Raw genomic sequence first — 17,080 nt, forward strand, 5'->3', positions numbered from 1 at the left:
TTCTGGCGTCTCTCTTGCCTCCTTGCCAGGAGCTCTGTTGCAACAGAAAAAGATCTGCCTTGCTTTCCCTGCATCCTGCCTCCATCCCTTCATCTCCGACCCATCGGGGGACGCAGAGTCCCATTAGGAGTTGGGCAGCAAAAGCAAACCACCCCTATATTTTTTTCCCCCTAGATCAGGCGCATAGGGTGATACCAGCAGGAAAAGAAACGCTCGCGCGCGTTCACACCCACCCTGGGCGCGAAGCAAGGCGGATATCCCCCACCCCACCCAAAAGGGGCGGGGCAGGGTGAGGAGAAGGGATCGGCGAAAGAAGGGTTAACTCGCTGACGTCACATGGTGCGTTCGCAACTCCTCCCCCACGCGCTTGCATTGGGGAGGTTTGAAAATCACCCCATTGGAAGCTCCTCCCCCCGCGCCGCTTGAATGGGGGAGCCGCGCGGAGAGGATGCTACAAATCTGGTTCGGCAGGGCAAGTGCGCGCACGTGCGAAGAAGCGGCGCTTTAGGGACCCATCGCCGGGCAGCCTCCCCTTTTGCGCGCCGCGGTTCTCCCTGCGGACTCTCCAGGTGGGATCGAGGACAAGGGACGCGCAAATTAAGCAGCAGTAGCCCGAGGGAGTCACGATGAGCCCCGGTGGATTGCAAGCGCGTTTGCTAGCCTTGGCGGTTGTGCTCTGCGCCCAGGTTTCTGGAAACGGTAAGCGCCTTATCCCGATCTCAAAATATATATATATATATATTTCCCTTTGCAGAACGAGAGTGCGGGACGTTGCTCTTTAAAATAAGATCATGTAGCAAAAGGCTTCCTTTCCCACTTAAGGGTGGGTTGCCTGGCGGGGACGGGGGCCAGGGAAATGTATCTATGTACAGTATTTATCTACTTTATTGTATTCGCATCCCCACCTTTCCTCCCCAAGAAGCTCAAGGTGGCGCGCATCCTGCCGCTCCCCCATTTTACCCTCGCAACAACCCTGCGAGGTAGGCCGGGCCTTCCGTGGCTCAGCCTGCTTCTTCCGAGATCTGGGTGGGGGTGTGTGCTTTTTTTGTGACTCCGTTCCCCGCAGCCCTCCTTTGAGTCCGCTTCTTTTAGATGGGGGGTGTGTGTGTTCTAAACAAGAGCATATCCAGTAACAACCCTCCCCAGATATCGGGCTCCTAAATAACGTCGACTGGAAGCTGAATGCTTGGGTGGGCTACAAATAGTTTTCTTTGCCCCCCCCGACTTTATCTGCCCACCCCACAGCATCGTCTGCTTTTGATTCTGCAGGTATGAACTTTGGTGAGCTTGGGAGGGATTGCTGGTTACCCGCGACCCCTTCCTTCCCCCCAGCCTGGACGTGATCTCTCTTCCCTACCTGTTTCAGGGCTGGGCCCACTGGAAGGACTGGGTCTGCTTCTGGTTGCCCCGCCCTGAGCTTATAGGGCGGCTCCTTTCCTGCCAGCGCATTGCCATCCATCCTTCAGGAGCAAGACCTCCCAAGTCTGAGCATCTCTTTAATGGCTTCATTGAGGGTGGGGGCCTTAGCCTGGGATGTGTGTGTCACTGTATTCCGCATTTTGCTACTGTAAATTTAATCAATAATAATGATAATATTGGGTGGAATAGATTCCCTCCCCAGGGATGATTTATTACCTGCCAGCCTTTACGGTTCTGTTAATGAGAAGGCTTCCCTGGGGTAGGTTAAATGATTTCACAATAGGATCCTACATGATTATTTTGCTCCTCCTTTCATTATTTCCTTTCTTGTTGCTCATTTAAAGACACAAATCTTCCCTGTGGGGAAGCTCATATTCTTTTCTCTCCCCCCCATCACCGTAAGGAGGGGTCAGGCATGCACATGGAAAGAAGTAGATAAAACTTGATTTTGAGAAGAAGCAAAGACACATGCAGGGAACTCTCTGCATTAGGGTTGCTAGCCTAGGCTCCAGGTGGGACTCTTTTACCAGGAGGGGATTGTGTGTAAAACAATATTGGGGTGGGGTGGGGAGGCGGGGAAAGCAAGAATGTTTGGAAATGCTGCAGAGCGTCTTGTGTCTTTTTGAAAATGGGCAGGAAGAGGTCTGGGAAACCGATGGTGGTTTGATGGCAGAGAGGAATGGCACCTCCTGGACATTTAAGGGGGAAGACCTGGGGAAAGGAATGACCGCAGGCCCTTTTGTTTTTAAAGGGGTATGGATCTCAGGACATGCAATGATGTCATTTACCCCTTTGGAAGTAGCAATTACTTGGGTGGAAGAAGGGATAGGCAGGGGAGCCGAGTGTCAGTGTTGGGTGGGGTTTATCGGAAGGTGCGTGCTGGAAAGGGAGGCACCTCTGCTCTTCAGCGGCACAAAGTCCAGCCAACCCGCTAACCGGCCCTCGCCCATTCGTTCCCCTTCCCCACACGCTCTGCTTCCCCATTGGCTTGTGGGCGAAACGGGCCATTTGTCGGCTTCTTTGCAATCCGCCAATGGGTGTCGGAGAAAGAAACACCCTCTCGCCTGGGCTTGGGAAGGCACCTCTGGCAAACGTGGGCTAAAGTTCCTTTAATGTGAAGGATTCTCTGACTGTTTTGTTTCTGTTTGGACCCTTCAGCCTATCGGCCTCCGCTCATTTCACCTCTGCCAGCCTCAGCATGCTGGTGTCTCATTGTGACAGCTAAGGAAATGTTTTAGTTTCCTTGGTGTCAAAGAGAGCGCAAGGTGTGTGGCCTCCTGAGTTCCCGAGTTGCCCTCCTTTTTTATAACTGGCGACAGAATCCGGCAGTCCTGGGCTCATAAGGCCTATTCACACATTACATTCAACAAGTGTACAATCCGTCTTCCTATGTGCACAGTTAGCTGAGCGGTACGCTTGTAGCTGTACAAACCAATAAGTGCTCGCTCTTGCAAACATTTGCATGTGTAGAGACAGCTTCTCCCATCTGTTCGGTGTAAGAAGCCTATGATGTCTTTCCAGTTCTTGATTGCAACTTAAATTTAAGTTTAACTGGTTCTACAAGACGCCGAACCATTAATATGTTGATGAAGAAATGAATGGCATCACTCCCATTAGGAGTGACCTAGATCCTTGCTGGTTACAGGTAGGTAGCTGTGTTGGTCTGCCATAGTCAAAACAAAATTAAAAAATTCTTTCCAGTAGCACCTTAGAGACCAACTAAGTTGGTTCTTGGTATGAGCTTTCGTATCTGAAGAAGTGTGCATGCACACGAAAGCTCATACCAAGAACAAACTTAGTTCGTCTCTAAGGTGCTACTGAAATGAAATTTTTATATTTTTTATTTTGTTTAGATCCTTGCTGTTATTCCAAAAGCTTAACACTATGCAAACTTTTGATAGTTGCATGTCAGTCTTTTAATGTGAAAGGCAGCATATCTCCTGTCATGCAGCTGTTAATTATTGAGGGACGGCGTTTCTGCCCCCTTGGGAGCAAAGTTCTGAAGGACAGTAGTGCCAAGTTTGGCTGCGTCCTGGCTATTTGCTTTAAAAACTTTGCTGTGAACTTCAGTCATGTTTACAAAAGGAGGTTGTTGGACATTGTAGTGAAACTCCACTTTGAAACCCCTTTTCGCCATTCCGGTAATATGAAGGTGCGACTCCCACAGCATGGCTTCCTCTTTAGGAACAATAGGAGTTCTGAGGAAATCGTTCTCTTTAAGTCCTCTCCAGTCTGGTGCCTCCCAGATGTTTTTGGACTAACGTCTTCATCCTGAGCAGCAATAGATGTTTGCAAGTTGCTCTTGGCCAACCTTCTCTCAACACTGCGAGGAATGTTGCTAGCCCTAGAATCAAAAGAGGAAATGGATAATTGTGAAAGAAGCAGCAGGCACGCCGATCCATCTGCCCTGCCCAAACCACGTCGTGATGCAGAGACCATCGCTAACGGTGTGGCCTTCCTGTTTGCAACATCCTACCCTGCTGCTTGCATGTGGTTTGGCCTCTTATGATGCATACTCCAGCCATTTGTTGTCACAAGCGATACTTCGTAGTTAGCAGCTTGTACAATCGTACCTTGGTCGTCGAACGCCTTGGTACTCATACGTTTTGGCTCCCAAATGCTGCAAATCCGGAAGTGAGTGTTCCGGTTTGCAAACGTTCCTTGGAACCCAGTGCTGCCTCTGCGGCTTCCGATTGTGTGCAGGAAGCTCCTGCAGCCAATCAGAAGCCGCACCTTGGTTCACGAACGTTTTTGGAAGTCAAATGGACTTCTGGAACGGATTAAGTTCAAAAACCAAGGTACCACTGTGTCGCTTTGGGTAGGGCAACATCTTGGTGGTATTGCTACTTCTCGGAAGCTAGAATCCTAACTGTACTTCCCTGGATTCAAATTTCTTCCAATACCCGTGGTTAAAATCAGGCACTGTATGCGCTTATGCTGTACGTTCTTGATCTTACTCATTCTTACAACAGCCAGTGTGGTGTAGTGGTTAAGAGCTGTAGACTCGTAATCTGGTGAACCGGGTTCACGTCTCCACACCTCCACATGCAGCTGCTGGGTGACCTTGGGCTAGTCACACTTCTCTGAAGTCTCTCAGCCCCACTCACCTCACAGAGTGTTTGTTGTGGGGGAGGAAGGGAATGGAGAATGTTAGCCGCTTTGAGACTCCTTTGGGTAGTGAAAAGCGAGATATCAAACCCAAACTCTTCTTCTCTTCTTCTTCTTCTTCTTTGAGGCAAGATCAGGTGATATTTGAGCTCATCCAAGCCCAGTACACCATTAACCACTGAAAACTTCCAAACTTGGATTGGGTGTCTTGCTGCGGTCTGACAACAGCCTGGGGTCACCTTCCAGCAGAAAGAAACCTCTTTTTGCTTTAGTTTACTGTCGCCTTGTGATCAATGCAACTCAAAGCTCATGACTCTGGTACGCTTTTAAAAAAGAAACGGGGGCGGGGGCGGAAATGAACATAAAAAGCCAACTATGTATGGGCCACATGAATTCCATGAGTTTTAGTCTGGGGGTTTTTAAGAGCAACCCAGGACCCTCGCATCCACTTGTGTAAGGAAAAGTTCCCGGTCTGTATGCAAGGAGAAAACTTTGAAAATGTAAGGGGACCAAGAAGTGACAGAATTGGAAATAAATTTGTACCAAATAAAAACAGGGCCAAATGGATTTGGGTTTTCCACAGTAGTGTTTCAAGGGTAGGCCCAGGTGTTTTAGGTTTGAACTCCCTCAGGAGTTTTTAGGTTTGAACTCCCTCAGGTTTACCAATCCAGTTCCCTGAGGGACCTGGGAGCCAAGCCTAATCTAACAAGTTTTCTCTCCTTCCCCTGCGATTAAGGAGGAATGGCTGGATTTAGCAGTGCATTTTGTTATAGTTGCCAACTCCACTTGTTCGAAATTACTGAATTATCCTTGGTACTTCAGTCTTCGCTAGAGATAAGGGGTCTCGAAACCTATTACCCTCAAGCCCCACATGAGAGGACAGAAAATTACTGAGGCCCACCAATCGCAAAATGGTGGTGGACGTTCATGAAATGGTGGCAGGTGGTGACTTGCAAAAGCAGCTTGACGTTACTGATGCCATTCTTCTGTTCATATCTAATCCCTCTTTAGAATTTGCTAAACTCTTTCCCACAACAATTTCCTCTTGGCGGAGAACTCATCTTTCATATATGTGCACAGACCTTGGTTTTTGGGTGTATTTTGACTTGGCCTCTCCATTTTAGCTCTCCTTCACCCTTCCTCTCTGCTCCTTACACCATTTTTTTCTTAGAACACCTTTCTTCTCCTACATGTCTAAAGTAGTACAGGAGAGCAATCCAAAAGTCACCTTGGCTCTCCTAGTGACTCTCAATATTTCCTCTGCCCCCTTAATCTCCCTTGCCTGAGAACACAGAGGCAGACAGCAACCAGGGGACGTTCCTGAAGCGATTCTTCACCTATATCTATGAACTTCCTTTGTATTAATTGTAATTGTTTGCCCAGATGTTCTGCATTGAAGGATGTCCAACCTGGGCATCCCAATTGTCTTATCAAATGCTAATGTTTTGTGCAAACGGTCTGGAACTCCAACTAAGTTTGTTCTTGGTATGAGCTTTCGTGTGCATGCACATTTCTTCAGAAGTGTGCATGCACACGGAAGCTCATAGCAAGAACAAACTTAGCTGGTCTCTTAAAGTGCTACTGGAAGGAATTTTTTTTATTTTTTATTTTGTTTTGACTATGGCAGACCAACACGGCTACCTACCTGTAACTGTCTGGAACTCTCCGAAACTTGCTAAATCTCCCCTTGGCCTGCCTGAGCCACAGTGACCTCACCTTAGGTGTGATGTAATTTCTGTTCGTAGAGGGGATGTCCTTTTTTCTCTTGGAAACCCTTAAAAGAGAAGTTTCTTCTTGGGTCTGGGTCTCTCTTGCCTCCTTGCCAGGAGGGAAGGGAACTCTCTTGCAACAGAAAAATGAAGATCTGCCTTGCTTTCGTGGCCTCCTGCCTCCATCCATCCATTCATTTCTGACCAATCGTGGACTTATGGGACTCAGAGTCCCTTGGGGAGTTGGGCAGCAAAAGCCCTATTTTTTTCCTAGATCAGTGTGGACGTTTTAACTACACTTGCCCTGACATATTTCTCCTATTATTGAAGTTTCTGACAAACAGTTGCAGCAAATTCTTTCGGGCTTTCTCTTGTTGACTTTTTCTCTTTCCCTACATCTCCTCAATAAAGGACAAACATTTGCAGATAACGATTTAGAAAACATTCAACACATGCCGTTCAAACGGATGTTGTTGTATTTAATGTTGGTACAGAACTGGTCTGTATCTGAGCACCAGGGATAAATAAGAACAGGAAGGATCAAGCATGCAGATGCTTTGAATAATGCCCTCCCCCACAAAACCACCCTTGTAATTCAGCTGAGGCTTAGATGCAGATGTGTAAAATGGTTCTCTCGCTTTCAGAATCCATTGTCCAGCAAATGTGCAAAATGGGTGAGGCCCGGTTAGTGATAAAGCTGGGTGTGTCCCTATATGGTTGCGTGTGCTGCTTGTAGAGAGGATATCCTTGTTTGTCCTTTTTAACTCTCTTGGTGGAGAGAGCTGTTTGCTGAGCAAGAGTCCTGTGCAAATACCCATGAAAGCTGTAAAAGTGTTGGGGCCTCCCATCGGCCTGTCAATTCTCTGTCTTATGCTAATAGCGGTGGGTGGAGAGAGGACCGAATCTCCTCCTCCTCCTCCCTACTTGCGTTGCTGACACTGGCAGAAAACCTTGCGCAAATCGAATGGTTTTTAATCGCCTAAAAAGAGAGCGACCAGTTTAATTAGTTTTCCTCGTTTTGAGATGAGCATGTTTCCTGAGCCGTGCATCCAGTTTTAAGGATTATAGCTTGCTGGTTTTCTTTTCTTTTTTTTAAATAATAATATTTATTAAGGTTTTTACAACAAACATACACAAAAGAACGCTACATAAACAACAAATAAAAACAAAACATAATAACCTACATTATTTCTTATACCTAATATTACTTCCTCACATTGTGATGGGACTTCCTTCTGCCCCCTCCTCCTGCGTCCCTTGCGAATACCTTTTCGTAACTTCTTAGATTCCCAAACATTCATAATCTACCTTCTAATTACTAAAATTCCTTAATATCTTATACCTCTTAACCTATATTATAACATTGCCTAGTTAATTAAACTTATATCTTATCTTAATCCTTATCTTCAAACTTATTCATCTATCTTCTACTCTACAGCCTATTTTATCCTCAAATTATATCTAACTTTCAAGATATATAGCTTGCTGGTTTTCAACGAAACAGAGCATTTTTGTAAGCTAAAGGCACAGTTCTGAACCTTGAGGTATTGCTGTCCTGAGCCATATTAGGTCAAAACAAGCACTTTGAAACAAATTGGCAGCCAGTGCAGTTGAGCCAGGATCGGTGCAATATGCTCAAACTGTCTTGCCCCCCCAGTGAGCAACGTGGCTGCCGAATTCTGCACCAGCTGAAGCTTCTGAACTGTCTCCAAAGGCAGCCCTACGTATAACGTACTGCAGTAATCTAACCTAGCGGTGACCAGAGCATAGATGGCAGAAGTTAGGCTACCCCTGTCCAAATAGGGGTGCTGCTGGTGGAAGGCATTCCACCTCACTGAGGCCACCTGACACTCCAGCAACACAAAAGGATTCAGAAGTAACCCCAAGCTACATACCTACTCCTTTAGAACAGAGAGTAACCCCATCAGGAGCAGACAACCTCCTAGCCATCTGGGAGCACGACCGGTTTGCTCGCACCAGGTGCCGAACCTCCGGGGCACCTCGACCGGCGCCGCAGTTGCGACGCACAACAGCAGGCGAGAGGCAGGGTGTGTGTGTCAGAGTTTGGCGTCGCAGAGGGCGCCACTGAAATTTGAGGCGCTGCTGCGTCTGTTCCAGGGCACCACCTACAAACCGTGCCTCAACCTTATCAGGGTTGTGCCTCAGTTCGTTGGCTCTTATCAAGCTATTATGTTGGCACAATTCACCCTGCGATTGCAGCAATGGGAGATCCTATGAGATCATTGTTTTACTGGCTTTTCTGGCAGCTAACAATATTGCTTGCTTCTCTCTTGCAGGTGTGGAGAATTGTAGGAGGAGGGAATTCCAGTGTGGGAATGGCGAATGCATCCCTTACAAATGGATATGTGATGGCAAGGCTGAATGCCAGGACGGCTCTGATGAATCCTTGGATGCCTGCAGTAAGTTGACTAGCAGTGACTCCTCCCCTCTCTCTCCCAACTCATCCTACGTAGGACGGAGCTGAGGGAAAACCTCTGTGTCCATGTAAGAAAACACTCCGGGTTTTCCTTGACCCTGCCAATACTGGAACACTTAAGGGCTTCTAACCTTGTAGATTATGCTCCAACCTCCTTAACCCTTTGAGCAATCTCTTCCGCACCCCTGTGGGATCTAGAGGAAGAAAGCAAGACTTGGACTGAGGGTGGGTGACTAACTTAACTGCTAGGTGAAATAGGGATTTTTGAAAGCCAAGTGTGGGGAGAGACCTGTTAGCTTTACCTTACTGGGAACGTGGGTGGCGCTGTGGTCTAAACCTCCGAGCCTCTTGGGCTTGCCGATCGGAAGGTCGGCGGTTCGAATCCTCGCGACAGGGTGAGCTCCCGTTGCTCTGTCCCAGCTCCTGTCATACTAGCAGTTCGAAAGCATACCAGTGTGAGTAAATAAATAGGTACCGCTACAGCGGGAAGATAAACGGTGTTTCCGTGCGCTCTGGCTTCCGTCACGGTCCTCTGTGCACCAGAAGCGGTTTAGTCATGCTGGCCACATGACCCAGGAAGCTGTCTGTGGACAAATGCCGGCTCCCTCAGCCTGAAAGCGAGATGAGCGCCGCATCCCATAGTTCCCTTTGACTGGACTTAAGCATCCAAGGATCTTTTACCTTTTTTTTTAACCTTCTACCTGAAATCACACTAGGGCAGGTACACCTTGCCTTGGAACGGACTTAATTCGACAAATGAGGCTGCAGCCCTGCGGCTAGGGAGCCCACTTTGAGCGGCCTCACCACACTGTGAAAACTCTAAACCATGGGACATCAAATGCTAGGCAGATGGATTTCCATTGGACGTTCGAGGGATTGTTGAGACATGTGGGCTATGTGCTATTGACCCAAAGCAACAGTCGATTTATTAGATCAGTTTCCATGCCCGTCCGTTGCAGCAAAACAGCAAAGTGTCTTGTGGCCCCTTGAAAGTCATGAGACATTGGTTCAGGTGCCTCAAGACCAGTGTGGTGTAGTGGTTAAGAGCGGTAGACTCGTAATCTGGGGAACCGGGTTCGCGTCTCCGCTCCTCCACATGCAGCTGCTGGGTGACCTTGGGCTAGTCACACTTCTCTGAAGTCTCTCAGCCCCACTCACCTCACAGAGTGTTTGTTGTGGGGGAGGAAGGGAAAGGAGAATGTTAGCCGCTTTGAGACTCCTTCAGGTAGTGAAAAGCGGGATATCAAATCCAAACTCTTCTTCTTTTTGTGTCAAATGGATCGGTGCCGAAAGGTCTTTACATTGACCTCGGCATCTCTCTTGGTCAGCAACCTGCTTCCGTTCAGACATATAAGGAAGGAATAACAAGAATGATGGGCATTTCTTTTCTCTCCCTCCCCTCGCAGTCAAGAGCGAGCCAAGCAAGCATTGATGCTTTCCTTATAAATGCAAAAGTGCTGCTTCTCTGATATTTTCCTGCTGTTCCCCCTCAAAGTCGAGAGTTAACCTTTCCAGATGCATCGGAGGGTATTACCTATTTTATGGGTTTCAGGTTTTCCTGTCCCGGCTGCCCCCAAGGAACTTGAGAATTGACAACTTTGGGTCTGAGCCAGGACTTGTTTGCAGTAGGGGTTCCTTAGGAAACAGCCATTCACAAGGTTGGCAAGGGAGCAGAAATGAATACATTGCTTTGTCTGTTGTGTGGACACTCCCTAAGGCAAAGCAGAATCAATCTGATCAACAGCAAAGTTTGTTTTTATCCCAGATGGTTTAGTATTAGAGGGTTGAGTGGAGATGCGTGGGGGGGGGGTTTAAAGTCCCCGAAGGAAGGGTGCAAAAATCCTGCCAGAAATAGGGGGAATGTATCCACTTGCTGTGTTTGGATGCAACAGGAAGAAAATCGCCCCTCTTTTCTTCCCCTGGCCCAGTCACAATATATAAAATACATGGGGTGGGAGTGGAATTTGGCAGTTGTGTGCTGATGTGGCATGAGGATTCTGTTTCATATTATGTGAACCTTGGACTTTTGGCACATCCTTCCTGTAGCTTGCACTTGCCCCTTGACACTATTGGTTTTCTGTCTTCCTAGCCTAGCAGAGGCTGACCTATAACGGACATTGTAGTGCCCCATAGCCGCTTGATGGTTCTGTGCCATCCATCCAAGAGCAAGCACAGAGCCCCAGTCCAATGCTGGCGATAGTGAGGTGGCACCTAAATGTTCTGACTTGTCTTTTCCAGAGTCCGTGACCTGTGAGCCAGGGCAGTTCAGCTGTGGCGGCCGCATCAATCGGTGCATTGATATGTCCTGGCGGTGCGACTCGCAGATCGATTGTGAGAATGGCTCCGATGAAGAAAACTGCCGTAAGTGGGCTTTGCAGCTCTGTGTTAGTAATGGGGCTTTACCAAAGTGTTGCACAGGGTCAAGGGGGCGGGAAATGGTGGGCAAAACTCCTGGATTCTGCTCCTCTGTCTGGATTCCTGCTGAGTTTGGAGACTAGCATTGTAAAAACCCATGCTGCAATAACACTGTGAAATTTGAAGCCATTGACCAGTTCTTCTACATCAGTAATAATAATAATAATAATAATAATAATTAATAAATGTATTATTTGTATCCCGCCCATCTGGCTGGGTCTCCAGGGATAGGCAACCTAAGGCCCATGGGCTGGATACGGCCCAATCACCTCAATCCGGCCCACGGACGGTCTGGGAATCAGCGTGTTTTTACATGAGTAGAATGTGTGCTTTTATTTAAAATGCATCTCTGGGTTATTTGTGGGGCATGGGAATTTGTTTATTCCCCCCCCCCAAAAAAATATAATCCGGCCCACTACATGGTCTGAGGGACGGTGGACCGGCCCACAGCTGAAAAAGGTTGCTGAGCCCTGTTCTCCATCAAGGCCTATTGCCTGTAACTGAATTGGCAGCCTAGAGCCCCCCTGCGTGACCAGTAAAGTTTACGGCAAATAGAAGAGCTGCTATCTTTGCCTGTCTGTAGCTGCTCAGTTAAAGCTTTCACATTGGTTTTCAAGAGTTGCTTCCATAGCACAGAACTTCATCTATTCTGTCCTGTTGTAGTCTAGGGAAACAGATATAGCAGCCAGACCTCCAAACCCATGATTTTCCTTTTGGGGTACTTTTTTTTTATTGATATCCTATGCCCTTTTAAAATTTGTTTTTTTTGGGGGGGAGGGGCTATTGGGTTGTTGTTTTTTATTTTTATTTTGTAATTTGTGTTTTTATATCTTGATTTTATTCTGTGAACCACCCTGAGACCCCTGGGTATAGGGCAGTATATAAATCCAAGAAATAATAATAAGTCCTTTGTTACTTGGTAAAAGCCATTTGTGTATTGATCATGCTGTTTTTAAAAGGGCAGCACACCGTAGCCTGCATGCACAGAACGTGACTTGATGTTCTTGTCTTTCGCCCTTGCAGCCCCTAAACATTGCGCCGACAGCGAGTTCCAGTGCAAAGATGGGAACTGCATTGCTTTGAGTTTTGTCTGCGATGAAGACCGCGATTGCGAGGACGGCAGCGACGAAGAAAACTGCTCTGGCCCGACCTGCAGCCCCGAAATGTTTCACTGCAACAGCTCGGAGTGCATTCCCAAACTCTGGGCCTGCGACAAAGATCCGGACTGCAAGGATGGGTCGGATGAGTCGCCCGAGCATTGTGGGAAGCTGGAGAAAGACAACCCTTGCTCTCCGCTGGAGTTCCACTGCGGAAGTGGCGAATGCATCCATCAGAAATGGAAGTGCGATGGGGGTTTTGATTGTGCAGACAACTCAGACGAGGCAGACTGTGGTAAGTTCTGGGTGCCGCAGTGTGCCTATATTTGCTTTCCGAATGGGTTAATAATAATAATAATAATAATTTATAATAATTTATACCCTGCCCATCTGGCTGAGTTTCCCCAGCCACTCTGGGTGGCTCCCAACAGAACATTAAAAACACGATAAAACATACGGTGAATTAAAAAAGATAATGGGGATTTCTTTTATTAAAAGACCAGAGACGTTCCTATTGAGATAGATAAAGAAATACCAAATAAATTGAGAGAGGTTTTCTTGTATGCACTAGCAGCGGCCCGAATAGTAGTGGCAAAGGGATGGAGAGACCAGGAAGTGCCAAAAATCACTGGCTGGCAAAGTAAATTACAAGAATTTGCTGGGGTGGCCCTCCTAACAACCAACCTAAGAGGAAACACAAAGCAAATATTCGTGGAAAAATGGGATGTCTATAGGGGAGATGTGATAAAATACAACAATAGTTTTGTTTCCATGCCAGCATTTGAGAAATGAAGGAAAGGGGGGGAAATGGAGGAATGAATGTGGAGGCGTAACTTTCTAAGAATGTATTGGAGTGTAGTATGTATATGAGATTTTATTGTGTTGTAAACATGCAAATTAAGGTAAAGGGAGGTAAAGGGATTTGACAGGAAGTCAGATCGGAGGAATTAGAAGTAAAGTGTGTGAAGAATAAATAGAATAGAATCTTTTTCTTTTTTCTCTTTCTTACTCATTAATTTAGTTCACTTTTTAATTTATGTAATTTATGTTTAACTGTGAAATCAAAATACAAACAACCAAAATATTATTGTTTGTAACTTTATTTTTAAATTGTGTTGGTTAACGGTTAGATTAAGATATTTCTTCGTCTTTTTTTTCTTTTGTAAAACAAAACTATTCAATAAAAAAAAACACGATAAAACATCAAACATTAAAAACTTCCCTAAACAGACCTGCCTTCAGATGTCTTGTAAAAGTCAGATAGTTGTTTATTTCCTTGACATCTGGTGGGAGGGCATTCCACAGGGTGGGCGCCACCACCAAGAAGGCCCTCTGCCTGGTTCCCTGTAACTTTGCTTCTCGCAGTGAGGGAACCGCCAGAAGGCCCTCTGAGCTGGACCTCAGTGTCTGGGCTGAACGATGAGGGTGGAGACGCTCCTTCAGGTATACTGGGCCAAAGCCGTTTAGGAATTTAAAGGTCAGCACCAGCACTTTGAATTGTTGTAGGGGCTAAATGAGAGGTTATGGGGCTAAATGAGAGGTTAAGGTGGATGTGCCTCATTTTGCACTTAATACAGTGATAGCCCTTACTGCTTTCTGTTCACTGCAGCCCACAGTTAGGGCCAGCAGTTCACATGCTGTTGGGGTGCTATTGTTATTATTATTATTATTAATTGAATTTACATATGATGTGGAATCATATTAAACTCTACACTGTGAGGAGTTAGGCTGTTGTGTGATTAAAATCTCAGCATAGTGGCGCTCTCTCTAAGTCTCTGCTTTTCACCCCCCAGCTAAAGTCACATGTCGCCCAGATCAATTTCAGTGCAATGATGGTACTTGCATCCATGGGAGCCTGCAGTGTAACAAGGAGATTGACTGCAAAGACAGGAGTGACGAGGTTGGCTGTGTCAACGGTATGTAACCCATGCAGGTTTTGTGGGCCTAGGGCAGATCTGAAGCCTGGCTTGAGCCAGCACTGCTGTGACAACTACTACATCGACCCAATTATAGGTCACACCCTTAAAATGAGATCTGAAGCCCCCCCCCCATTTAAATTAAGATGTTTTACTCAGTTTAATCAACCTGTCTCTTCGTTTAAAAAATCTTCCTCAAGTAAAGACCCTTTAATCTGCTCATATTCTCACATTTGCTCCAGTGACTGTCGAGAAATCTTAAGATTTCTGTCTGCTTAAATGGGACGGTGCCGTTTATGTTATCGTGGCATTAGTGGGACAAAAATAACCCCCAGAAAGTCATTTAATAGCAAGCAGCAGCGGGTTTCTTCTATGAGAATCTGAGAGGTGTTTGATTTTTTTATATGTAACGGCAGTGCAGCTCTCAAGCTGTTAACGTTGAGCAGAGTTTGCAAGCAGGAGAAGAATTTGCTTCTCTCCTCCCACTGCTCCGCTCTTTTTGGCTTGGTGCCTTTTCCCCCCTCAGAAGCTATTTTAACTGTTGGACTTAGGAACCAGTTAGGGCTTGGTTGGACTGTTTTCTTCCCACCTGTAAGTCTCAGCAGTGATCCTAAGGCAACAGGCCCTCTATTTATATAGAAGGCCAGCTGTATTCTAGCCGTTTAAGCTTGCTTCCCAATAGGATCGAGTTGCAGAACATGGAAATAAACGGGACAGTCTATTTGCAGCCCCAGCCTTTGCACGTTTGCATGGAATCAAGCCGTAGTGTGTTCAACAGAGCTCACTTCCAGAATTGCCGCAATCCTAAACCTGTTTGCTTGGGAGTAAGGCCGCTTGAGTTAAATTGGACTTGAGTAGATATCGCTAGGATTGCACTCTATAAAAACTGGATTTAAAAGTAGGATCTCAGAACCAGCCGCCCTTCTCGCAAAGCTTTCCCTTATTAGGTTCTTATTTCTTCCCTGTGAAGAAGGAAAGACTTTTCTGCGGTCTGAAACCCAACACTAGCTCAGCAACCCAGAGGGAAGGCGAGGTGCGTTTTGAAGGATTGACTGCCCAAGGCCCTGTATTTGCTTGCTTGGCTCACTCAATTCCATGGGGCTTATTCCCAAGCAAGTGTTGTAAGCTTTCCTAGACCCTACCTCAAGCTACAGTAGCTTTCTCAGGGCTTGTTGTTCAGTCGTTCAGTCATGTCCGACTCTTCGTGACCCCATGGACCAGAGCACGCCAGGCACGCCTATCCTTCACTGCCTCTCGCATTTTGGCCAAACTCATGTTAGTAGCTTCGAGAACACTGTCCAACCATCTCATCCTCTGTCATCCCCTTCTCCTTGTGCCCCCCATCTTTCCCAACATCAGGGCCTTTTCTAGGGAGTCTTCTCTTCTCATGAGGTGGCCAAAGTACTGGAGCCTCAACTTCAGGATCTGTCCTTCTAGTGAGCACTCTGGGCTGATTTCTTTGAGAATGGATAGGTTTGATCTTCTTGCAGTCCATGGGACTCTCAAGAGTCTTCTCCAGCACCATAATTCAAAAGCATCAATTCTACGGCGATCAGCCTTCTTTATGGTCCAGCTCTCACTTCCGTACATTACTACTGGGAAAACCATAGCTTTAACTATACGGACCTTTGTCGGCAAGGTGATGTCTTTGCTTTTTAAGGGCTACTGAAAAGGAAATTGGTTCCGAAATGCAATGACGGAATTAAAAACGTGCTTTCTTAATTTTGTAACAGTGACAACCTGCGAAGGACCAAACATATTCAAGTGCCATTCTGGAGAATGTATCACTATGGACAAGGTCTGCAATGCGAAGAAAGACTGCAGGGATTGGTCGGATGAGCCCCTCAAGGAGTGCCGTAAGAATTTTTAATACTTGTCTCTGTTGGTGTGCTGTAATAAGGCTGCCTCGCACCTCCTCAGGCTTGGACTTTAAGGTCCCTTCCAACACTACAGTTCTGTGAAAGTGATGTATTGCCGTACACCTGGGACTCGGCTATACAGCTGCAAATTAGTTGGGACGTGGTTGGCGCTGTGGTCTAAATCTCTGAGCCTTGCCAATCAGAAGGTTGGCAGTTTGAATCCCCATGACATTCTGCCAACCTAGCAGTTCGAAAGCATACCAACGCAAGTAGATAAATAGGTACCACTGGCAGGAAGGTAAATGGCGTTTCTGTGCGCCTCTGGTTTCTGCCACGGTGTTCTGTTGCACCAGAAGCAGTTTAGTCATGCTGGCCACATGACCCAGAAAGCTGTCTGTGGACAAATGCCGGCTCCCTCGGCCTGGAAGCCAGATGAGCACCGCAGCTCCATAGTCGCCTTTAACTGGACTTTAACCGTCCAGGGGTCCTTTACCTTTTAACATTTATAACGTTTTAAGTGCATTATACAAATGTGACACTAGATAGCGATAGTGGGCTAAGGGCAAGGGCTTTTCAGTAGCCTTGGAAGTAGAAAGAAGGATATGAATTGAAAATTGGGTACCGGTTGATATTGCAGTGTAATAAAGACATACATGAAGATACATGGATATGTTGAAATACACTCATAAGTAAGAGCGAATCATATGGTTGGGCTTGATAGGAAGTTGGATGGGTTTGGGAAATTCGTTGGTATTGCTTTTTTAATTTTGGGGTGTTCTGGGGGGGTGTTTCTGTTTCTTTTCTTTTTTCCTTTTCTCTTTTTTATGTTTTCCTTTCTGTTTAATGATATGTTATTTTTGATTTATATTACTTAAATTATTATGGATTCATTTGTAGTACTCTATAAGTGTATAGAATTGGATACCGGTTAGGGGTAATAACAAAACTAAGCAAATATAGCAATTGTAATTATTTTTTATTTTTATTTGCATCTGGAACATTTATTGTACACTTTTGCCAAACGTATATCTGATAAATAAATGATTAATTTTTTTTTTAAAAAAAGAATATTAGAGGGGCGATTCCAGCAGATTCCACATGAAAAATGCTTATGTCCCTG

At 46.2% G+C, this 17,080-nt stretch overlaps 1 protein-coding gene across 1 annotated transcript in view; it reads left to right on the forward strand.

Annotated features, from left to right (window-relative positions):
* Positions 1-416: 416 nt before the first annotated feature.
* The window catches only part of LDLR (low density lipoprotein receptor), a 29,389-nt gene continuing 12,725 nt past the window's right edge, over positions 417-17,080 (forward strand). The window contains exons 1-6 of the mRNA XM_033173007.1: positions 417-699; positions 8,534-8,656; positions 10,912-11,034; positions 12,112-12,480; positions 13,979-14,101; positions 15,835-15,957. Coding sequence (XP_033028898.1) covers positions 627-699; positions 8,534-8,656; positions 10,912-11,034; positions 12,112-12,480; positions 13,979-14,101; positions 15,835-15,957 — 934 coding nt within the window. The 5' untranslated portion in view covers positions 417-626. The remainder of the gene's footprint in view (positions 700-8,533; positions 8,657-10,911; positions 11,035-12,111; positions 12,481-13,978; positions 14,102-15,834; positions 15,958-17,080) is intronic.

The sequence above is a fragment of the Lacerta agilis genome, chromosome 16, assembly GCF_009819535.1.
Source record: "Lacerta agilis isolate rLacAgi1 chromosome 16, rLacAgi1.pri, whole genome shotgun sequence".
Classification (NCBI taxonomy): domain Eukaryota; kingdom Metazoa; phylum Chordata; class Lepidosauria; order Squamata; family Lacertidae; genus Lacerta; species Lacerta agilis.